The following is a 23,384-nucleotide window of genomic DNA, read 5'->3' on the forward strand; positions in this document are numbered from 1 at the left end:
CGTCTTTTTCTGCCTTGTTTTTGACAGACAGAAAGTGGAAGACGAACTCCATCTGGCGCTAGGTGGACGGGTTTTCCGTCGCGTATTTTCGGGTTTGCGTTTTCCGCGCTCACGCCCAACAACGCATGTGATTTCAATCACCTGCTGTCGTGGTCTTCAGCCTCTCTCTTCTCCCAGCAGCTCAGGACGCTCCGGAGGCCCGCTTGTTTTACCATTTTCCTGTCCCCTGTTACAGCTTTTCTCTTCTTAAATCTCGGCTGTTTTCCGCCGCATGTTTCAATTCTTCACCCTTCAAATCCTTCGTACTCGTTCCGTCCGGGTTCGTCCACCCCCCCCCCTCCCCCCCGCCGCTCTCTCTTTCCTTTGGGTATTGTCTCGCAGTGCTCCAGCGGGTTGTGTATCTTTTTGTGCCTCTTTTTAATTCTGAACTTTCCGCAGTGTTTCTGGCGCGTACATGTTTCCGCGTATCTTTCGAACCAGTTTGTTGGGGTTTCAGGAAGCAGCGCTCGGGCTGTCCGCCCCTGCCATGAGTCAAAGCACCAGGGCCTGTTTTTCTGTGGTGCATGTTTCGTCTGCTGACCCTGCGGGTTGGTTCACTGTTTTTCGACTTTCTGTCCCAGTTTTCGGCGTTTTCGCGGTCCCCGCTGAGCCGCGCCGGTCCTCCGCCCCCTTCGTGCCAAATTATGAACTCGGGGTGGCTGTCTCGATTCCCAGCGCCGATTCTGTCCGCTCGCAAGTTTCTCTGCCGACCCTTTTTCGCGTGAGTGTCTCTGTCTGCTTGCGGGACTTTTGGGAGAGCGTGCCTGCGCAGGAATGTCGCCGGAGGTTCCTCGCGCGTCTGTTTCGCAGCTACGTTTGTGAGCCTCCTTCTGCGCGTTTTCTCGTCGTTTGAAATCCCAGTCGCAGTCGGCGAGAGGCGCCCCTCGCTGGAGGCGCCAGGATGGCATTCGGGAGCTCGCGGAGGTGTGTTTGTGGAGGGACCTGTCCCTCTGTTCTCGTCGCGTTGGAGAGCACTAGCGCCGCTGCGCTCGGTCCGCATCGGCGTGGCGCCTGAACCCCCGCAGACGCACCTTCTTCTTCTCTTCTTCGTCTCGTTTTTGTTTCCCGCCTTCCCTTCTCCGATCCTCCCATGGCTTCTCCGCGCACCCTCGTCGAGCCTCTCTCTGGCGACGCGTGCTGCGATGCCAGCTCGCGCGAAGAGGGACATCCGAGCGCGCCAGTCGACTCCTTTGCGTCTCGGCGTTCGCCTCCTCGTCGCGCACCTGATGCTCCGGACGCAGAGGCGACCGACGCCGGCGCCTCGGCTGCCGCGCTTGCAGGGGCGCTGGAGCCTTCAGGCGATGCGCGTGTCCCCGCAGGGCGCGTCTCGCGCCGCGCTTCCTCTTCGCCTTCTCCCTCTTCCGCCTTCTCTCCACCATGTTCGCCGTCCTCCCGCCCCGCCGCGTCCTGGGCGTCGGCGAAGCGGGCGGGCCGCATGCGCTCGTGGCTGGAAGATGAGCTCTGGCAGCGCAAGCTCGACGAAGAAGAGGAGGCGATGCGGCGGAGACGGCAAGGCGAAAAAATCTCCGAGTTCCCGCCCGACGGCATCGTCAGCAACTGCGTCTTCGTGAACACCGAGTTGTGTGCGCACGTCGCGGCGCGAATTCGGACGGCGCAGCAGCGCAGGAAGGCACGCGAGCCGGCTGGATTCAGTCGCGTGGCGGAGGGGGAGGCTGAGGCGGAGGCGCGCATGCGGACGCCGGAGGAGGCCGATGGAGAGGAAAGCGCGAGAGGAGGCGACATGAGGGCTCTGACCCGGGGGGATCAAGGAGAGACCAGCTGTGTTGTCGGTGCAGAAGCGGATGCTGCGGAGCGCGCGCGACTCGCATCCGCGTCGCCTGCTTTGTGGGGGGCAGGTGATCAACAACCTGCGAGTGAGGAGGATGCGAGCCAGCGAACCCGGGAGCGGCACGAAGTTCCTTCCACGCCTCACGAAGCTGTCGGACCGTCGCGTGCTTCCGGCGTCGCGCGTCTGTCGTCGTCGCGCTATGCTTCGCTGTCTTGTCAACTTCCGCCCTTCATTCTTCCTTCTAGGTCCTGCGCGTCGACTGTGTCTCCCTCTCCTTCGTGCGCGACGATCAATCTCTCGGCGGCGTGCGTGGACGCGCCTTGCCACGTCTCGCAGGCTGGCGCTTTCTCGCTTTCGCAGCGACAGGACACTGGTCGAGTCGCGCGCGCGGCGCTGTCTGCGCAGTCCCCTGCGGCCGTCGCGTCTTCGTTTCTCTCGTCGGTTCGTTCATTTTTTCCTGCGTTGTTTGAGGAGGCGGTCGCGCACGCCGCGGACCGTCAGTTGGCGGCGGCGGAGGGAAGCGCGGGCGCGAGCTCGCCGCACATTGCAGTCTCTCCAGCGTCGCACCGGAGGCCGCAGGCAGAGGCGTCGCCCGCGGGGACCAGCAGTCCGTACCTCGGCGACGACGCGGAGAGCGACGCGTCGGCGCGTCTGCCTGCGCCGCTGCGGCGGACAGCCAAGTACCGGCACCGGAAGAAGGTCAAGGTCTTCCTCTCGAATCTCTACCAGCAAGATCACCGGCGCAGTCCGCTGCCGTTCCAGCTTTTCCTGCGCAGGTGCACGACGCTCTTCTGCACCTGCTGGGGTCTCCTCCTCGTGTTGCTCGGATTCCTTGTTCTCTTCCTCTCGAGCAAAAGTCACCGCGTCGAGATCCCGTACGCCAGCGGCGTTCGCCAGAAGCGCTTCCACGTGCCCGAGCGCATGGGCTCACCGGTCTACCTGTACTACCGCATCGGAGAGTTCTACGGAAACTACCGACCCTACATCAAAGACGGCCCCCAGTCCGTCAGCACCAGCTACGTCTGCCACGGTAGGTGCATGCAGAGCCCTCCAGAAAGGCGCTGCGAGAGCGGGGAGAGAGGCTCTAAGCAGGTCGTCGCGGACGCCGGCGGATCTCGCGGAGGAGCGGGGGAGGGGAGAGGGGGGAGGGAGGGGGAGGAGGCATGGGAAGCACTCGCGGGGGAGGCGACAGGAGAGAGGAAAAGAAAGAGTATACATACATGAGGAAAGGGCGAGACAGAGGGGGGAGGGAACGAGTGGAAAGGTAGGGCAGACAGAGCGGCTCGGGCAGTTCGCGAGTGACGATCGGAAGAAATCGCTCAGTCACACAGGGCCTGTGCGTCTTCTGGCGAGACTAGAAGCCGTCGAAACGGCGGGAGAGAGGATCAAGGCGGAGAAAAAAAAAGGCCGTGGCTGTTGACAGTCGCGTGGTGCTGAGCTCGGGTGCGTTCCGTCTCTTTTTTCGGCTGTCGCAGAAGTCAAGTCGCAGCAGGAGGCCGTGGACTTCCGCACATTCAACGGGACTCTGACGCTTCCTTCGCTGCTGTATAGCGTGAATGGCGAGCGCATTCCCCCCGACAGTCGGCGCGCGTTTCCCTGCGGGCTGCAGAGCGTCTCGCTCTTTAACGACGAGTTCTCGGTGCATCGCGTCATCCAGGGCTTGGGAGAAGAAGAAATCTCTATCTCGACTGAAGACGTGGCCTATCACTGGGACTTCACAAGATTCATGGTGAGCCTCTTCCCGCCTTTGTTCGCCCTCGCGGCTCGCCTTCAGTGCATGCTTGTTGAGGAGGCAACGCTTCAGTAGCGGCACAAACTCGTGTGCTCTATTCGCTTGTGTATCGCGTGTAGCTGCCTTTTTTTGCAGTTTTCCTCCGTCTCCCTCTCCTGCCTCGCGTCTTGGCCGTAGTGCCTCCCCGTCGCTTCCTCTGTCTTTCCCGCCCGCCTGAGACTCTCGGTTCGGATTCAGTCGCTCGCCCAAGAGCGTTCTCTTCACCTTGATCACTGTGAAAACAGAAGAGTTCCTTTTTCGAACGATAGTGTAGTTCAAATGTGGTTTTCTGTTTCGTGCGCGATGGCGACGTGCGATACGAATTTGGCCGTCCAGGGGTATGTCTGCTGTCTCTCTCGGCGAGGCGACGACAGCCTGGCGTGTGTTGTGAACTTGAAAAAATCCGGCTTTTCTGTTGTATTATGTGCAGCTTCCCAACTCCACGTGGGAGACAGTCGGCGCGATGCCGTGGATCTTGCCGAGCAACGAACGCTTCCGCGTCTGGATTCACCCTCCTTTCACGCCCGCTTTTCAAAAGCTCTATGGAGTCCTTCACACAACGCTCGAGCCGGGCCAGCAGTACTTCCTCCGCTTCTCGGACTCGAGTAAGGCGCAAAGAAAAGCTGCTTCAATTTTTTTCTCCCCGATTTCCCCCCGTTTTTCGGCGAATGAACGCCGCCCGCGGAACCGAGCCAGGCTCGCTGAAAAGGGGACCGGCAGGCGAAGGGTGTGTCTTGGCCTGGGGCCGTCCGCGAACTCGCACTCGGAACTCCTGCGCGCATAGGAAGGGCAGGGGTTGAGAACTTCTCCGTGGATGACGAGGGAGGGGGTATTAGGCCTTTCGCCGGCACGGCGGTGCGTTCCCTTCCAGAAGCCCTTCGCACTGGCATGTTTTGCGTCTGGGTGACTTGTTTTTGCGTGTCTCAGGCTGGCCTGCGGAGCAGTGGAGGACGACGAAGGCCATTGTGCTAGTCACGCTTGCGCCGATCATTGGCGGCGCGAACTATCCTCTCGGCTACTTCTGCATCGCGGCGGGTGAGGAGGAAACTGGCGAGGCGCGTCCACGGGGCTAGCCAGATTTTGCTCGCCCTCATCCAGATCCCTGGCGCGCGCGGAAGGCCGCCGTGGCCCTGGGGGGAAATCGCAGGAGGCTCCTCAGACAGATTTATATATTTATTCGTATATGCATGTATATAGGCAGTTGTGCGCCGGAGTAGTTGTTCTTGGGGGGTTCCGTGGAGGTCGGTGCGTCTGCGGGAGGAGGGTTTAGTCGCGGCTCTATCTCGGGTTGGTGTTTGGTAGAGTCGATCATTTTTTGAGGTTTTATGTTTTGTCTTCCCGCGTAGGTGGGCTTTGCCTGTTTGGCGTGGTGCTTCTCTGGCTGTTTCACTGCTTCGGTGTCCGGCTGACGAGCTCGACAGGTGAGCGATTTAACTCTGTTTTCGTCTTGACGGAGATCTTTCCTTGTCCAGCGTCTGACGGGCGACTTCGCAGTTGCCTTATGCGTCCCCGCCGAGTGTCTTTTTTTCAAAGTACGAATGTGCATCGGCAAAGCGTCGCGTCGCCTCTAGGACGTTTTCAGTTCATTCCGCCCCGCGTGTTTCTCTCAGTGCTGCGAAATCCGCTTCCGGCGGGAGTAGAGACAGCTGGGGCGGCCCGAGCTGCTCGAGTACCTTCCGCTGCCGGACGCGCTCGAGGCTTTCGGCGCAGAGCAGAGTGGGTCTGGAGGCTTTTTTTTGCTCCTCTTTTTCTGTTTGCAGTCAAAGGCACCGACATGAAGGCCGTCATCAAGCAGGCCGAAGAAGGTAAGGCTGCCACGGCTTCTGCCGCAAACACTGCTTAAGGCAGAAACTGCAGATAGCGGGCTAGTGCCAATCCAACTATGGGCATATATATATATATATATATATATATATATATATTCATTTGCATAGCTCGTTAATAAGCACATAAGTGGCGAGGAAACCCGGCGGCGGCGCCTTGTGGGATGGAGGCTTTTCTTCTGCGTTTCTCGATTAGACTCCGCGCATGCGTCTTGGGCCACTCTCCGTGCGGGCATGTAAACTTTGTGTTTCGCTTTCTCCCTAGAATTCCTGCATGCTTTTTGTATGGGAATGTGCATTGTCTGCGCTCGTGCTGTGTGCGTGAAGTCCGCCTTGGTCTGCGTCGATGGCGGCCTCCCACTGCTTTTCTTGCCTGTCTCCCCTCACTCGGCTTCCTCACGCTGCGCGTTTTTTCATGCGTCTCGTGAACTCCTCCTGCAAATTCACGTGTATGTTTGCATCTGTCTATTTTCGTTGCACTATTTCGGTCTGTGTGCGAATGCGCATGTGTGCCGGTTGGCCTCAGATCCGAGCGAGGAGGAGGCCGGCGCGCACGCGGCCACGGCGGCTCGGGGCGACTGCGCGGGGGGGAAAGCAGAGCCGCTGCTGGCGTCTGCGGAGCGTCGACTGCTGGAGGGGGCGGACTCTGCGGCGGCGCGCTCGTTCATCTTGGCGCATCTGCCACGGCCGATTCCCTGTCTGTGTCCGGCGCACTGTCCGGGGACGGACGTGGGCTTGGCAGCCTCGCGCCAGGGCGCGGCAAAGCGGACCGGGCGCAAGCGCGGGGCAGGAGGCGAATACTGCGCGGCCGTCGGGAAGGCCAAACCGCGGAGTTTCTATCTGCAGCCGCCGACGACGCAGCCCGGTCGGCGACGGCGCGGGAGCGGCGAGTGTCGCTCGAGCTCCTCGGTGGCCTGTTCGGAGCCCCTCGCGGAGGAGGAGGAGAGCCAGCGCTCGGCGCGGCTCGACAAGGGCGACGAGACGCTGTCTCAGTATCTCGATATGCGCGCGGGGAACAACGAGGCCAGCGACGGGTCGTTCCAGACGGGCGGCAGCGCAGGCTCCCCGTGCAACGTCTCCCTCGACGGCGGCCGCGTGCGCAGCACGTGCAGCCAGAGCTTGGAAAAACCCAAGAGCGGCGAGGAAGAGTCGAACGAGGCGGAGGCCGCAGCCGCCACGGAGACGGCGCAAGGCGATGCTAACGAGCTCGAAATCTTCGTCGACACCGCCTCGCTCGACGACGCGGAAGCGGAGGACGGGGAGGGGGAGGCGGGTGACGAGCTGCAGGGCGACGGCTCGAGTCGCGCGAACGACGGTGAGCGCTGGATCGAGTGCGGACTGCAGAGCGGCGACGCCTTGGAACTCCCCGGCGACGAGGAGAGTCCGCAGACCGGCCGCAGCCGCATGCAGAGCTCCCTCGGCGAGGACGACCTCTTCAGCGAGTGAAGCTCCAGCGGCGCGAAGGGGCCTGCGGCGAGCAGTGAGGAAACGAGGAGGGTGCTCGGAGATGAAGACACCATCTGTCGTTGGGGCGAGCGAGGCCCGCGCGTCGAGAGACGGAGGCAGCAGGCACACGGCGGCCGCGAAGCGAGCAGTGTGGAGAGGGAAATGCAAAGCAGCAGGGGGTTGGGGAGAAAGGGAGTGTTCGGCGAGGTGAGGAGAGACGGATTTTGTTTGTTCAAGGCGGCGGGAGGGCTCTGCGCTTCTTCCCTGTCCATCCATCGTTGGGATGCGTTTCCGGGCTTCGGAAAGGTGTCTTCTCTGGATTTCTGCTACGGAGTCGCGGCTCAAGGCTGGTGGTGCGTCGCACTGGTTTTTTCCTGCGAAGCCGAGCGTCTCCACGCGGAAAAAAGGAGCGGGTGCCGCGCGTGCCGTCGCCTGCCGCCGTTTTGTCGCGTTCTTCGGTTTGCTTTCGCAGGGCAGGAATGTGGCCTTTGTCGTCGGGACGCGGGTTTGTCTGCTGTATGTTCAGGTTTTTTTCATTTCTTTCTGGCCTCTCCGGCGAAAGAGGTACGGACGAGGCTTTTTCGGCATGCATGCGTTGCCTTCCTTTGCAACTCTTCTTGCATGTTGCTTCTTTTTTGTCATCGGCTTCCAGGGGGCGGGGTCGCGGCGGCTCGAGGTCAACCTCCGTGGCGGGCTGTCAAGGCTCTCTGTCGAGGTGGTCGCCTTCGTGAAGGTTTTTACGCGCACCTGCTTGACTCTCTGCTCGGGCTATGTGCTCGCGAGGCAGACGATTGCGTGGGACGTGCGTCAACATATCGTCAAAGACATACATTTGCATAGATACATGCATATATATATATATATTTATTTATTAGTCTATGTTTAGGTAGCTCCGCATCCGTGCACAGATATTTGTATGTACCTTGCAGGTGTGAAAGCTCACGTGAGAAGGGGGCAAGGACGTCGATGGATGGACGCTGAGTTTCCCCTCGCGTTCGGTGGCAGCGGGGGTCGGTGGCGGGGGATGGACACGAGAGTTCGGTTGTTTTCTGGTTTTCGGCTGTCAGCGAATTCTCTCGCGCGATGACACGCAGCGCCTCGACACTTCACTTTCGCGCTCGCGAGTGCAACAAATCGTTCCTGACAGATACACGTGTATACCTTTCTCGTCTTCCCCTTCATAGACGTAGTCGGAAACCTTGTGAGAGGTGTCTCTCGGTGGCGGAGTGCAGTGCGTGTGGCCTGAATCCGCGGTGACAGAGACGTGAGGAGGAGGGAGAGAAGAGTCTCCTGTGGCGCCGCGACTCGAGATTGTGCTGTCTGAGGCGTCGCCTGAGTCCAACTGCGAACCGACTATTTTCTCGTTTGAATAAAGACTTATCTTTGTTGGCTCTCCGCCTTGAAAGGCGTCACACACAGCCGGCCGCAGCTCCGTTGAGAAGCGTCTGCAGCTCTCTCTCTGGCCTCTTTCTGCTCAATTTCTAGCTAGCCTGCCTGGGCTGTCTGCGACATTCTCGCAGTTAATTCGCGAGCTGCTCCACTGTCTTGTGTCGCCCCTCGCCCTGCGTCTCTCGACTGCGTAGTCAACCCTTCCCTCCCTCTCCTTTCTCGTGTTCCTCATTTTCGGTTTGTCTCTTGCTGCCTCTTCGCTGCGCGGCAACACGGTCGGCGGCGATACTAGACCGCAGCTGCGTGAGCGGCGTCGGGGCGTTTCTCGTCGCGATCGCCGCCCGCGCTGCGACTGAGGTATTTCTGTGGCGAGAAAAAAAATTCAAATCAACCTTTCCCTCCGCTCGAGTCCGTACACAGACAGGCGGAGGGATTTCCCTCGAAAGCGTTTTTCGCGCCGGCAGAAAACGACTAGTGACACACACAAGCGTTAGAGCAAATAGGCGGCAAGAAACGGCACACCGCAGTGCGTGCTTACGAACAGCAGAAGAGTCGCGGCACATCGGATTCCTCCACAAAATCGTGAAGGCGACACGGGTCCCCCCCTAGGATCCTCTAGCGTACGCTGCACGTGCGCCGCCTTGCAGGTGACTCTCTCCAGGCAGTTGCTTGTCATGGAGGCATTGTTGATTGTTGTTGCTTTGCCTGGGCAGCTAGTGTCGGCTGGCGCGTCTGCGGTCGGCTTCCTGTTTTCTTTCTTCTGCGCGCGTTTTGATGAGTTCGAGTTCACGCCTGAGCATTTCGAGTTCGCGCTGTCTCTCGTCGAGGGCCTGTTCGAGGTAGGTCGTGTAGTTGGCGAGTTTGTCCTGTTCAATGCGGATATTGTTTTTGTAGACTGCGAGACGGTGACCAAGGTGCGCCTCCTGCTGCTCCACTTCTTTGGCGAGCACGGAGATCTTCTCGAAGAACTTCTTCTCAGTCTGCTGAATGAAGCCGACTTTCTTCTCTCCCGCGAGCTCCGACTGGACGAACAGCTGGCGGAAGAGGTCGGCGAACTCGCCGGCCTCGACGGCAGCCCACTCGCGCACTTTCGGCGGGAGTTTGATCCACTGTTCGTCGGTCAGCTGCGTCGTCACGATCTCCTTCGGGACTTCAATGACCTTCAGCGGCTTGTTGCGGCGCTTCCGCGCGGCTTCATCGATTTCCTGCACAACAGCAAACTCGTCTAGCGACTCCTCCTCCTCGCCCGCCTCCGCGGCGGGCGGCGTGCGCGCGGCAGGCGCGGCCGCAGGCGCCTCGAACTGGCAGACCAACTCCTTGAAGAAGAGCCGCACGCTCTGCATGAGCGTCCGCGGCGGGCGCGCCAAGAGGGCCTCCGCGCTCTCGACTTCGCCGAGTCGCGCGGCGAAGGAGCGCAACAGCACCGAGAGGAAAAGCGACAGAAAAATGAGGTTGACAAGAAACAGAAAGGGGTACACCACGATGGCAGCCACGCTGCCGTTCGCGCGGAAGAGATCCGAGAGCGGAAAGGAGCCGAGCAGCAGCAGAAAGGAGGAAACAAACGAAGCCTGGACGCCCGCGAACGCATCTACATCCGAGCCGAACGAGAGATAGCATGTGAACACCAACCCCAGGTACGCAAAGAAAAGCGTGAAGATGAGGAACAGCAGATGCTGAAAGGCCTCGACGACCGTGAAAAACAAAACTACCATGCGCTTGCGCTTCTCAAACAGACGCAGCGTGCGCATGAAGGCCAGCCCAACGACCGCGCCGCATAGCTGAACGTACACCTCGAGCAAATGCTGCGCCTCCCGCAGCGACGAGAAGAGACCATTCATCTCTTGATACAACGCACTGTCCGCGCCGGGCGCCGCGCCCGCGCCAGCGTCCGGAGAGGACGAAGAGCCCGCAAAAGCCTCTGGAGACGCCTCGCCCGACGCCGCAGCGGCCGCGGCGCGCTTGGCAAACATCGCGGCCTGTGGAGCCTCTTCGGGCGCGGCCTGTGGAGCCTCTTCGGGCGCGGTTTGTGGAGCCTCTTCGGGCGCGGCCTGTGGAGCCTCCGTGGTGCCTGCGCTGAAGGCGAACCCACTCCCGCTCGTGGTGAAGTAGATGCGATGCACGGTGCTGAAGGCGAAGAAGCACCAGAGGACGACGGCCGCGATAAAAAGCGTGAGCAACACCAGATCGAGGAGGTTGAAAAAGTTGTCGCAGAAATACGAGAAAAGGCGAAAGCAGACCGAGCCGCAGTTGATGTGATCCAACGGCGCGTCGTGAAACGAGCGATAGAGCAAATACAGCCCCGAGGCCACGAAGAAAAGCAGCATGAGCAACACGAAGGACTGCAAAATGATCGCCGCGCCGCCCTGCTGCTTGTCGTATGGCTTCAGCTGAGAGTCCACGCAGAAAACAGGCAAAGGAAACTCACGAATCAACAAAGCAACAGAGAGAGAAGCTGCATAAAAAAACATAAACGCGTCTTACCAAACACTCAAACACAACGCTCGCGGAAACCCTACACCCTCTGCCGCAAAAGCGAAAGACTGAAAGCACGCCATTCTCACTTGAGTACGCATATATATATATATATATATATATATATATATATATATATATATACATATATGTACTTTGTGCAGAGTTGCACGTCGATACGTATTTTCACTGTTTATTAAGCAGATGTGGAATGTAAAAACTTTTTATATTAAATGATTAAGTTTTTGAATCTACGTATACAGATATGCCCGCATGCATACAAGTAAATATGCTTTTATACAGCAGTGATAAGGCCCTCGGGACTCGTTGTCCTTCCGTCCCTTTTCGCACAATGGGGAAACAAACGAGATGTGTTTCTCAGCGCAAACAATAAGCACTTTTGTAACGTCGTCCTGGCCCACTATCTGTTTTTCAGAATGCAGTTCAGCGACGCGAAAAAAAGTGCAAGTCCCGAGGAAGGCCCAGACAGAGAGCGGCTCAACCCGCGCAGGCCCCTCCCGCTTCCTTCTCTCTGAAGCTAGGATATAAATGTCTAGATAGGTAGACAGACGTAAAGAGATTTAGGTGGATAGATACATATAGATATAGAAGGGCAGGCAGATACGTAGATAGAAATAGATAGATATAAATAGATATAGATCCATACATATAGATAGAAAGATAGAGAGTTAGAGAGATAGATATGTGGACTGCGAAGCTCGTGTGTGTTTCAATGTGTTAGGAACCTACACCCATGCTTGGGACGTGGACGACGGTTTTGACGCTTCCGCCCGACGTGACGTCGAATTTGATGGAGGCGAGGGAGACTTGATTGCGTTTTTTGAAGTTGTTGTAGAGCAGAAAAGAGATCTCGAGGGAGCTGCAGGCGGCGCGGACGAGTTTTTTTGTCTCGAATCGCTTCAGCAGCGCAAGTAGCTCGTCGTCAGAGGAGCCCGAGCTGAGAAACAAGTCGTAAGTACTCGCGTCTGTCGCGAGAAAGTTGAAGCTGAGCGGATACGTGCTTGTCGTGGAGGACAGACGCAGACGCAGGCGCACCGAAAGCGGAAGCGGCATACTGCCCCATGAGTTGATCAGGAACGGGCGAGACGTGGCGTCTGGGAAGGCGCATGCAGAGAGAGGACGAAAAGAAACTCATGTAAGGACGCGAGCCGACGCTGAGACCGCCTCTCGCCTAGTGCTTCTTTATTCGGTGGACCAGCGCAGGCGGCGCGCGAGGGGCCTGCGGAGGAGTCGCGTCTCTGAACGCGCTCCAGGAAAGCAGAGACGTCTGTGGCTCTCATTCGTCCGCCATCGAGTGTTTCTGATGGCTAGGCGTTTTACGGTGTTATCTAGCCAAAAAGAGGGGACATGAGGCCACGAGAGTATGTAATTGTGAATCTACGCAGGAGGCGAAAACCCCGGCTACTGAGGCAGGTCACGGCTGAATAGAAAGGCGAAGATAAAAGTTTATTCAGGCGACAAGAAATCCGCATGAGGCCGGACCCGTCGAACTCTTCCAGCCGTCCTCGCAGGACTCCTGCCGAAGACCTACTGTCTGGCGTCGTCGCGCCTGCGGCGAAGATTTTCTCCCAGAAGTCGCTCGGCGTGGTTTTTCTGAGGAAGTAGAAAAAGCCTGTCTCGGAGCCCAGCCAACTGTGGATGTCGTCGGCGGTCTGAATCGACGTGAAGGGCCGCGACGGATGCAGCACCGTCAGCGCCAGCGGCTTCAAGCCTGCGAACGCGAGAAAGAAAGAGGCACCAAACTCTCCCCACAATCGCAAAAGGGCCCCTCCTGCCCTCCGCCACGAGACGGAAAGCAGAGACGACGAGCAGCGTTACTGGCGCAGCGACTCCTCAGGCGACTCTGTGCTCACGTGAAAGCCATTCAAGCCACAGACATGAATTCATCTATGCATAAGCATTCAGAATTCAGCGCGCCGCGATGCGAAGTGAGCCTCCTTCCAAAAACCTCGAACAGAAAGGAACGACGCACCGCAAAGATCCACGCGCATGCAGCTGTGTGGCAGTGTATCTGCTGTGTGCAAGGCTGAGAACTGGGAGTGTGCTGGGCCTCTCTGTGTGAGCTGACCGAGGCTTTGGTCGTCGAAAGTGTAACTCGTCGGCGGCGGCGTCCATGTTGTTCGGCGGAGAGCCGCGTTGACCGAATTTTGCAGAGGGAGTGCGGAGGAAATCAGCACCTGCCAGCTCACGACGACGACCAGCACGCAGAGAAAGGAAGTCCACAAAATCTTGTGCCAAGACGTCTCGCGGTCGTCGGCCTGCTTGTACTGCACCACGCGCTGAATCTGCACCCGCGCATAAAACGCAGACAACGCAAACGGCACGCGCTCTTCAGCCGCGCGACTGGTGCCAGGAGGGAGGGGGGGCGAGGGGGGGAAGCGACGCGACAGAATGAGAAGCCAGGAAGCCCCGCGAGAGGCGCGGCAGGCAGGGACCGCCTATCGGGAGCTGACGAAGCGAGTGAGCGCACCTTATCGATTTCCGGGATCGCTGGCTGCGACTGCATGTCCGCGTACTGCATGTAGTAAAAGTCGTCCGCGTTCATCCACCCCCCCTCCGCCGCCGTGCCCCCGTAGATGTCGTAGCACTCGCCCCAAGCGCCATACAACGGCCCGTACTCGCCTGCGGAAACCACGTCCGCGCAACGCGCAAAGAAGCAACGATGCTTGCAGGCTGAGCCGCGCGACGGCGCTGGTAATGCGTGTCGAGACACGCACGCAGCCGACGCAGCGGCAAAGAGATCTGGAAGAGGAAAAACCGCGGCGATATCAGACTTGCGTCTTCGACGAAGGGGTCCAGGGGTCTTCGTCGCGTTCCTGAGGCCTGGGTCGCGAACGCGTGCCCAACTCCCGCGAGGGCACTTAGGCATAAAGAGGGGGAGCGAGAGAGGCGTACGCGCTTGCGCACATGAAAATGGAATTGCGAAGGCACTACCGAGGCTGGCTTCCAAAACCATGGACTGAACTAGTGTGGAGACTGAAAAGCTCACGAACTGTCCATCGGCCGATATGTGTCGAAGGCATGCATATACATACGTATGTATACATACATAATCACATATACATATACATACATCGATATACACATATAAGAATACATGCATACGTGTATATATATATATATATATATATATATATATATATATATAAACATAGGGCGATTAGCGTAGCGCCCGAGCCGCTGCATCTGCACAGATATGAAAATGCATGTCTCCAAGATGCGGCGATCAAGAGGATTTGCTTTCATGGGGCAGCGCCTGGGCGGAAAGAGTTTCGCTTTCTTTGATAGAGGAATAACGTATGACCTATCAGGATACAAAAACTTTTATATCTAAACAGAGTGAACTAAATCGTGGGCACGGATCCTCGGTTTCGGGGGCGCTTACTCCAGATGTGGGGGTCGATCCAGCCCTCCTCGGTGTAGGGGCTTGGGAGACCCATGGATTGCCACATCCAGCCGGGGTACTGCGGCGGTTCATCGTCGTCGGCCTCTTCTTTTTCGCCTTGCGAGCTCTCCGAGGCGAGATCGACGATTTTCTCGTTCGCGTGTGTGGAGGTAATGCCCGCAGAGACTTCGTTCCAAAAAGTCGACAAGCCGTGCATGCAACGCCCCAGGCGCGTCTGGCGGTACTGCAGCGCAGACAACCCCAAGAAAAGACAACACGTCGAAAAAAAGTAAACCCGAAGCCACAGAAAAAACGCAAGCTGTGACTGCCTCTCCGTCGATCGCTCAGGATACCACGCACGTGCCCGCGCGGGCCTGCCAGCGAGACCCGAAGAACCGGAAAACGCAAAGACACAACGAGAGACGAGATATGCGTGCAAGGCCACCAGTGGAAAGATAAAGAAAAACCGAGGGATACCCGCTGGCGGGAGGCACGTCCTTGTATTTGTGGCGTCTGGTGCCTTGCGTACATCATCTTCTTTTTTCTTCTGTTTTTTCATCGACTTCTCCACTTCCTCGGCGCAGTAGTCGTAGGTCTTAAGCACGAGGGCGACGAGGATGTTGAAGCAGACGAAGGAAAAAAGGATGAAAAGAGGCCCGAAGTAAAGCCCCGCGAAAATGCGATGATCCTCCACTATATCGTACACGTTGTAGTTGCCGACGGTGCCTCCGAGAAGGAACGACGCCGAAGCCGTCAGGCTGAAAAGAAACGAATCAGAAAAACTCGCCCCAGAGAGACAGATCCTTTAGAGTACCTCGGCGCAGACGCCTCCATTAACTGACGAAAACAGAGCGGAGAGCTATCTGCCTGCAGACGTCAAGCACAGACTGCAGGTCACATCGGTCCAGCTATCTATCCAGATCTGAGGCAAGCTGCGCAAGCGCGAGCGGATATCAGATGAACTGTATTTTCTCAAGATGGGATGGGAATTCCTCGCCCAAAGGGTAGCAGCGAACGAAGCAGAAAAAGGGCTCGCCTCCGCCGCGGCGCCCTTGGAGCCAGTAGACGCCTCGCACCTTTCGTAGTAGCCTGCGAAGGCGCGGTTATCAATTCCAAAGGAGATGTTGCCAATGGCGACAAAGAGAGAAAGCACTACGAGCATGAAGGCAATGCACATCAGGGTCGGGAGGAAGAGGCGCTTGAGTGTCCAGTCCATAGTCTTCGCCGCGGCGCCGCCCCACACGCGGAGATACCTGCGCACTCATAAAGAGGCCGAGACCGCAGAGCACGAAAATGGAGACTGCCGGCCTCCAAAACGGGGATACATTCCGGTACGAGCGGCAGGGCGAGCCGCCGCCGATATGCGCAGCTCGTCTCCTTCATCTCTGCATCCTCCCTTTCCCCCGTACCCCCGTAGCCGCGTCCCCCCCTCCCAGCCCCCCTCACCATCCCGGAGACAAGCCTCGATCGCGTTGAGACCGCCCTCGCTTCCCCTCCACCTGTGCCTCTGCGTGCCGCGCAGGCGCAGGAGTCCCCTTCCCGCCCACAGGCTTTCCGGTTCGGGCAGAGCCTGCTCGCGTAGACGCGGACCAGCGGCTACCTGATCATAAGGACACATCCGCAGAGAGTGCCGATGGCCGCCATGGTCCAGAAGAGTTGGCTGAACGTCGCAACTCTCTCGACAGTCGCGGCCTTCTCGTTGAAAGACTCCGTAAGGTCGCCTTTGAGCCACTCCGACTGCACGGTCTGGAAGCCCTCTTCGGTGAAGACGCCGGAGGCGGCTGGCACCGAGGTGACGAAGGAGGCCAGCAGAAAAAAGGCAAACGTCAGCAGAACAAGCAGCAGATGGACGACTGCAAACGCGTTCCACCAATCCTTGACGAAGGGGCGAAAGCCGCCAGCCACGCGCACCTGCACGTACTGATACCAGAGGTACGCGAGCAGGAACGCCACCGCGATCCCAAAGCTGCCATATCGCACACCGGCGAGGTTCTTCCCCTCCGAAGACAGCGCCGTCCGCGAGCGGACGCGCCAAGTCAGGCTGCCTGCGCGCAGAGAACCGGCACACAGGCCCGCAGAAGCACACCGAGCATGAAGCCCGCGGATCGCGCAGACGAGAGGCAGTGCGGCCTCTGGAGAGGCCAGCAGCATCTGTGAGGAGACGAGGGCGGGAGGGGGAAAGGGGGAGCGGGAAAGAAAGCACAGGCGGAGTGGTCGCAACAGGCGAGGAGGCGCAGGGGCAAGATCACGCAACGAGCGCGGATACAGGACGACACAGATGGCTAGTCGAGACAGATACGCAGACGCCGCTTTGTCTTGCGTCCTCATGCATGCCGCTGAACAAGGAGAGAGCGAGAAATGGAGAACTTTCTGCATATTTCAGGGTTTGTTCGCAGCCACTACCGTGGTGTGCTGCTTGCGGGCAGCGCCATACCTGCACTCGTGAACTGGAAGGTGATTGCGGTGTAAGAGGTGGCGTAGCTCTCGGGGTTGACTGAGAGGAAGTCTGCGACGACGTTGACCGTCCGCCGGTTTCCGATGAGTGCGTTTGGGAGGAACCAGGGCGGAAATCTCGACAGAGGCTGGTGCTGCGAGAGGTTTTCAAGCATTTCTTTGGCGTCCGCGCCGCACACCATCTGCGCGTAGCCGCCTCCCGCGTTGAACGTTTTGTCGGAGCCGACGGGGTACGCGGTGTACGTCCACTGCAGCCGCCCTTGGGTGCCGTCTGTCACGCCGCCGAGGACCTCTGAGAGAGGGCTGGTCAGCTCCAGCTTGCCGGAGCCGAGTCGCTGTGACGGAGAGGCCGCGTCGACCGGCCAGACTTCTGTGTAGCCGATCTCGCTCGACTCCGTGACGAAGCTCACGCGGCGGACTGTCAGACGCACGCAAGGCCCGCAGACGACGCTCTTGCCGATGTGTGGGAACGAAGGGAGCCCAAACAAGCCATCGCGGAGCCAGGAGGCCGTGTCGGCCTTCGTCTTGAGCGTCGGCAGCGAAACGTACAGCGCATCCGACCCCTTGACCGTGACCTCAGTCAGCGCGGGGTCGCTCTGCGCGGCGAGTGCGCTGAACCCGTTGTAGCCGCTGCCGGAGGGGACGTGCGTGGCGGCGAGCGTGCGATACAGCGACGAGTTCGCACTGTGGACCAGGCTGATGTCTGCGTTCGCCGCGACAAAGACGATGAAGGCCACGAGAAAGAGGAAGTACGCGATCGCCTCCACGAGGTTCGGCCGCTCGCCGAGAATGATGTCCGCCTCGCTGACTTGGCCAGCGGCGTACTCGAAACTGACTGGAAACAGGCGGCGTCTGTATACCTCTCGGCGGGTCAGCGTCTTTTGGTTGCGGAGGACTTCCCCCACGTCTCGCTTGGAGGGATCCTGAAGCTCTTCCTTCTCGCGAACTTTCCGCTCGCGCAGCTTCTTCTCCGGGGCCAGCACCAGAGGCGCAGGTGCTGGGGGAGGGAGCTCCACGCGCGTCGGCGCCACCTCGACCACAGGGGCCTGCACGGGCGCCTCGGGCGCCGGCGTGGTGGGCGCATCCTTCGGCGGGACGTACGGAAGCTCCCAGAGAGGCGCCTGAAACGGCTGGCTCGCCGGGATCGGCTTCGGCTTGTTCGCCGCCTTCGTAGTTAGCACTGGCGGAAGGGGACGCATGCTGGCGCAAAAGCACGTGACAAAGAAGAGGGGAGCCCTCGAGCCATGCACGCCGCGGCTTACAGCCAGCCGAAGAGAGAGGTCAAGCGGAGGGAGAAGGCAGCGCCTACGAAGAGCTTCCAGAAGGCGAAGCGGAGACACGACTCGAAAACAGAAACGAAACGAGGTCGCAACGCAGACTGGCGTGTTTAGGACACCGAAACGAAGAGACAGCCCTGAACCGAGGCAGACGAGAAAGAAAAGTGGACTGGGGAAAGACAACGAGACGTGCAAGTTGCCACTCTCCTGACTCACGCGAGGCCAAGCACCTCAGCCGAGAGCACCAGACGGCTGTCGCCAAGCATGACGGCAACGCGCGGGAGATTCGTTTTCACCACTGGGGAAGCCCGCGAAGAGGAAGCTACAGAATCGGAAACAGGGGAAACGTGAGAGGCACCCCGGCACGGCCTGACAAAAACGCAGGATGTGCGACAGGCACTTGTAAAGCTCAGCCTGTCAGCCACTCGAGTGTGCCACTGCAAGGTGGGTGGTGTGTAGGTACCACCTGTTGAAGGGCTGCATAGTGCCTGAGAGAGAAAACGAGTGGGATTTCAGAGTCGAGAACAGCCGAAAAGACGGCAGAAACGAGGAAAGCCGGAAAGTGGCCATGTCCACGACAACGCAGCCTAGCTGGACTGGTGCTTATCCCCCGGCGGTCCCTGAACCCTGTGTAATCGCACCAGGGCAAACCGGATGTAGGACCAGCGTTTCGACCTTTGAAGACGAATGATGTCCATGCAATCCGAAGAGGGTACGGCGGAAAAACAGCAGACGAGGCTGGCCGAGGCGTCACAGCAGGGCAAGGAGAGCCGCTCAGTTTCACATCAGCGAAGTCTGCAGTACGCACGAAAAACGACTACAGCAGAGAAGAGGCAAAGCCACATATTTGAAAGAAGGAAGGGCCGAAGACTGTTAACTGAAGCACGGTCACGCGGGAAGAACAGTGTCGAGACACAACTACGTGATAGTTGCGCAAGGCAGCGGCGGCAATCCAGAAGGTCGTGGCCGCCTGAAGGAGCAGCGGAAACGTGCGCTACGTATACAAAAAAACTGATGTTCGCGAGCGAAATGCGTGAAAAGGAGCCAGATAGAGTTGACAAGGGAGTCGACGGAAGGGGTGGCGACACGGTCACCAGCGAGACAACCTGGGAGAGGCATCTATCTGTTTTGTGGTCGGTTTCGTCGATGAGTTCAAATCCAATGTTTAGAGGAAGTGGCCCCTCAGTCCACCACTAAAGATTAGAGGATTTTAATTCCCATCGATGGTGAGACAGTAGGGGATTCCGGTCGCAACGACGCCGAGCATGCAGCGGTAGTAGGTCTGCATGTCTGCCGCTCACAGAACGCTGGCACGTCTTAGCATAAATGTATAGCGATGACAGCACGATCGTAGCTTGGAAGGAGTTGTAGCGAAGACGAGAAGAAGCAAAAGTGTGCGGAAAATCTTGGAGGATAGTGCGAAAGGAGTCGTTTTTTCCCTCCAGAGGCATTTTGTCATGCCCGTGTATCCGTCACAACGTCCCACCTTCCGTAGCTCGCCAACGTCCGTGTGCGTCTGAGTCTTGATATATCTCTTTAGCAGATGCGGTTGGCGCTCTTTCGTAGCATGCATCCCGGGGGATCTGTTGGCGAGTGATGAGGACGTTTCAGACAGGGCCAGAAGGCAGGTGATCTCGTATGAAAGCAATTGCACGTCAACGATATCAGCTGTCGCAAGGCTGAGTTGTGCATCGGACACCCGGTGAGAGAAAATGCGAAGGGGCGCTGAAGTTGTAACCCATATCTCGGAGAGATTTTGTGACGCGATAGAGTAATGCGAGAGTCAGACAACTCAACCTTCCTGCGTACAGCGCTGGATTCGCTTGGCCAGTGGTCACATTGCGAAGGATGCAATTCGGAAGGGCGGCGACGAAAAACTCTGCCCTCGCAAGCGGTAATGAGAAGATCGTACGCCGCCGCATGAGGCTAGGTGTTGGAGGGTAGCTTTCATAACCGGAGGTGTTGCAAGCACGAGATTTTCTGGTTTTGTGCTGGCGGCTGATCCGAAGGAGCCGCCTGAGCGGCGGGCAAACACAGCAACGCATCTGGGCATTCGCTCTCTCAGACGGAGGACGGCAAGTGCGGCTCTTAAACGTTAATATTCACTTCCGAAAAGACTAAACCATATGGCGGATCCTCAGCGATGCATGTAGTCGTGGTCTGCAAAGCGTACTATGCCCTCTCGCAGTCGCTGGTTCTCCAGGTCATGGGGAATATCAGCCTATCCCGTCATACAGAGTCTGCGGTCATATATGGGCCCTTCCATTGTCATTTCCGTCGGCCGTCATGAGCTCGGGGAAAATGCATCTTTTTGATCGCTGGGAAATCTGTTGGCGTCCCGTCTTCCGATTGGTACCGTGTCTTTGAGTCACAGCAAATGAGATGGCGCGTACGCACGATGATGCATTATCTGCCCTCGCTGCTGTATCACTGAGGGACTTTCCGCCCGCTAAAGCAAGCTGCACCCCACTTCTCCTCTAACTATTCCGTAGTCTGAATCGTTCATCCATAAGAGAGAAATGTATATCTGCTCTTGCTGTCACGTTTCTGGCGCTTTTCAGAAACTACGGCGGCACCTCTTCATACAGGTTTCCCAGCGTGGGTCGCCGCTGCATTTTCAGCTGGACCGCTTCACGGGAAGTGTCCCGACAGAAAATGGGTTTTTAGCAGGGAGACATGATGAACTCCAAAGTCGCTATCGGCAACAAACGGCAAACCGGACAAACCCGGTTCGCTGTCAAAGCTGGGAAAGGGGATCAGTTAAACGGGTAAAGTAAGCTCATATGGAACCCCTGGCAATAACGATTGGCCGTCAGTGAGTTGACACCACCGCCCAACGCTCAGAAGGGAGGACATCATAGCCTCAACTACTCACAAGATGTTCATACGAAAATACAAGGGAAGAAAGGATCACGAATACCGTGACAGTCTTCGGTAATAACGGAGTGAATATTTCTATTAGCCTCTCCTATTCTCCTGGAGTGTTTTCAAGCCGATAAGAGACACCAACCAGTCCGAGTCTGGTTGACTATCTCCCTCTATTTGTGCCTCCCTTCAGGGCAGCCTCTCTCCCCTATCCTCCTTTACAACCGCGCGTCTGCGCCCAACATATTTCGGGTTTCCGCAGTCGTGTGAACGCAGGTGCTCGGCTCGGCTTCAAGGCGTGTCTTACAGTATTGCTGGCTTGTGTCACGTGAGGCTGCACTTTAATGGTGACTGGAGGTACTTGAGGAGGGTCTATCGTATTGTGTGGTTGCCCCCCCCCCTCCCCCCCCGCACCCCGTTTCATTTTTGTACGTTTACCTCACCAAAATGCCGGTTACGGAGTAGTTTTGGATGAACATGCGTATACCTCCATATCTTCGGATTCCCTTCGCGCATACCCGGCCAAGATACGCCCTCCCTCATAACAACAAGCCAGCGAACTCGTAACCGGAGTCCGTATTTGCCATACGTTGCGCCGGTCGCCAGGTTGTCAGACAGCGTCCACACAGTGAAGACGCACAGTGATTTGCTCCTGCCAGTCCTTTTTTCGCGGCCAGCCAATGGGTGCGCAAAGAAAACAGTGTCTCGCATTGCGTTCTTTGAGACATCGGCGTGAAAGCCGCGCTGAAAAGTGAATCGTGAGCCGTTCGAGGTCACATTCCGCATGATGGCGGCTAGCCCCATAATCCGGCGACTTCAGTGCGGGTATGAACGTCTTGTAAAGCGCGGACACCTCCACGGTTTTGCTGGTTACTCCCATGCTGCCAGAGAGGGAGAGACAGCAGTTTGTTGCTTCGTGAAGAAGCAGTCCTGTTTGTACACAGCAGCATGTTTTCGAGAAACCAGTGAATGCCAGATCCGCGTCGCGGTCGTGGGGCCTCTTTGAGATCAATGATGCTAGCGCAGCACGTTGTAGGCGTCTGGCTGCTGCTGCGTCTTTGCGACGACATGGCTATCAGTGCGATGCTGGGCAGCTGCGAAGGGGCCGTCGGTAATGTCGTGACAGTGCATTCTGTTTACACTCTTCCCTGCATGATTTTCATTGCATGCTGCTTTGTAAGGAGACCCGCCTTACAGCCATCAAGGGTGGCGACGGAATTTAAAGGAGCGACCCAGCCGTTTGTCGCGTGGCGTTCGCTCGAGGAGGCTGCGCCGAGCCGCCCATCTCCATCAGCATGCGCACAACAGTTTCCCGTTTCGGTCAGTTGCTCATGAATGGCATCAATTGTTGGCCTCCCATTGTTCATTTGTAGTCTTCGTGAGGACTAGTTCTTTTACCTGTAGGACATTCGCTCGCGAAAGTGGCAAATTTAGAGTTTTCCGGCAGGGCTGCAGTCAGGTGCCGGTTCGCGGCGACATCATGGGGAACTCTGGCGGCGAGGCCACTGGCCCGCTGACCCCCGCGGTTACGGACGATGGCGTGAAAGCGAAAATGCAGCTTGTAGTTGTCATTTTACAGATCTTGGGAGTGTTTGGAGTCGCCGGGTACTGCGCGTTTGCCTCGGTTGTTGACCCTGTCTCGGTTGGCTTTTTCTGCAATGACGACAGCATTCGCTTCCCTTTGCTCCCTCAGACGGTACCGGCTCTCGAAGCTTCGATGATTGTCATTTTGATCCCCACTGTTTTGATTATTCTTGTCGATACTACCACGTGGGTGATGTACGGCGAAAGATTCGGTCGGTACGTCAACCTCGTATTCTGCAGGCCCAGTAGCATTCTCGCCCTCTATTACCAGTCTCTGGGCGGGTTTGTCTTCGCCATGCTGAGCTGTTATGCTATAACATTTACAGCAAAAATCAGCGTAGGACGCCTGCGGCCGCATTTCCTGAGTGTATGCCAGCCGGACTGGAAAGATATAACCTGCAGTGACGCCAGTGGCTTCCTCTATGTAGACAATTTTGTCTGTCTTGGCACAGACAAAGCTGCAATCAAGGAAGCACGGGTCTCTTTTCCGTCCAGTCATTCAAGCAGCAGTATGTGCGCAATGCTGTATCTCGTTTTGTACCTGCAGTCTCGCCTGGTGTGGCTATCGAGATCTGGAGTGAAACCCTCTCCCGTTGCGTCGAAATTTACCGAAACGCTGTGGGGCATTATCAAGCTCTTGTGCCCCTTCGTGCAGTTGGTAGCCTTCGGTGGCGCCTTCTTCATTGGCATGTCTCGGATAAAGGATAAATTTCACCACCCTTCGGATGTTATAACAGGGTTTGCTATCGGTGCCACCACTGCTGTGTTCACTTTCTTTTATATCGCGGGTCTTGGCTCGTATTCAAAAGGATCGGCTAAAGAGGGGCAAGAGGAAGAGTTGGAGGAGGATGTTTGATGCAGGTACTTTCGGTCAACCCTAGCAGGGGAAGAGCCGTGAGGCTGGGTGCACACCGTTGTGCGCCGCGCGCGCGTTACTGGCGTAATAACGCCGAGACAGCGAGGGCGCAAGATTGGGGCTTCCCATAATATTCAGTGAGTTTTGCGTCGTCAGAGGGGTTATGCGGCCTCGTCTTCGAGGTCGTCTGTCGTTCTGTTCTGTATTATGTGT

At 57.7% G+C, this 23,384-nt stretch overlaps 3 protein-coding genes across 3 annotated transcripts; 2 read left to right on the plus strand and 1 right to left on the minus strand.

Annotated features, from left to right (window-relative positions):
* Window positions 1–1,129: 1,129 nt before the first annotated feature.
* BESB_005790 (uncharacterized protein) lies at window positions 1,130–6,868 on the plus strand (the record flags this gene model as incomplete). The annotated part of the gene is made up of 7 exons (XM_029359334.1): window positions 1,130–2,858; window positions 3,304–3,557; window positions 4,030–4,204; window positions 4,527–4,634; window positions 4,946–5,020; window positions 5,360–5,404; window positions 5,949–6,868. The coding sequence occupies 7 exons, from the start codon at window positions 1,130–1,132 to the stop codon at window positions 6,866–6,868; spliced, it is 3,306 nt and encodes a 1,101-aa protein (XP_029222247.1).
* Window positions 6,869–8,970: 2,102 nt separating this feature from the next.
* On the minus strand, window positions 8,971–17,788 carry BESB_005800 (uncharacterized protein; the record flags this gene model as incomplete). The annotated part of the gene is made up of 10 exons (XM_029359335.1): window positions 8,971–10,644; window positions 11,480–11,844; window positions 12,282–12,461; window positions 12,819–13,035; window positions 13,221–13,372; window positions 14,136–14,379; window positions 14,665–14,893; window positions 15,212–15,388; window positions 15,736–16,180; window positions 16,570–17,788. The coding sequence occupies 10 exons, from the start codon at window positions 17,786–17,788 to the stop codon at window positions 8,971–8,973; spliced, it is 4,902 nt and encodes a 1,633-aa protein (XP_029222248.1).
* A 4,423-nt stretch (window positions 17,789–22,211) lies between these two features.
* Window positions 22,212–23,171, plus strand: BESB_005810 (PAP2 superfamily protein; the record flags this gene model as incomplete). The annotated part of the gene is made up of 1 exon (XM_029359336.1): window positions 22,212–23,171. One exon carries the CDS (start codon window positions 22,212–22,214, stop codon window positions 23,169–23,171), a length of 960 nt encoding a protein of 319 aa, XP_029222249.1.
* Window positions 23,172–23,384: the final 213 nt, after the last annotated feature.

Source organism: Besnoitia besnoiti, chromosome I, assembly GCF_002563875.1.
Source record: "Besnoitia besnoiti strain Bb-Ger1 chromosome I, whole genome shotgun sequence".
Classification (NCBI taxonomy): domain Eukaryota; phylum Apicomplexa; class Conoidasida; order Eucoccidiorida; family Sarcocystidae; genus Besnoitia; species Besnoitia besnoiti.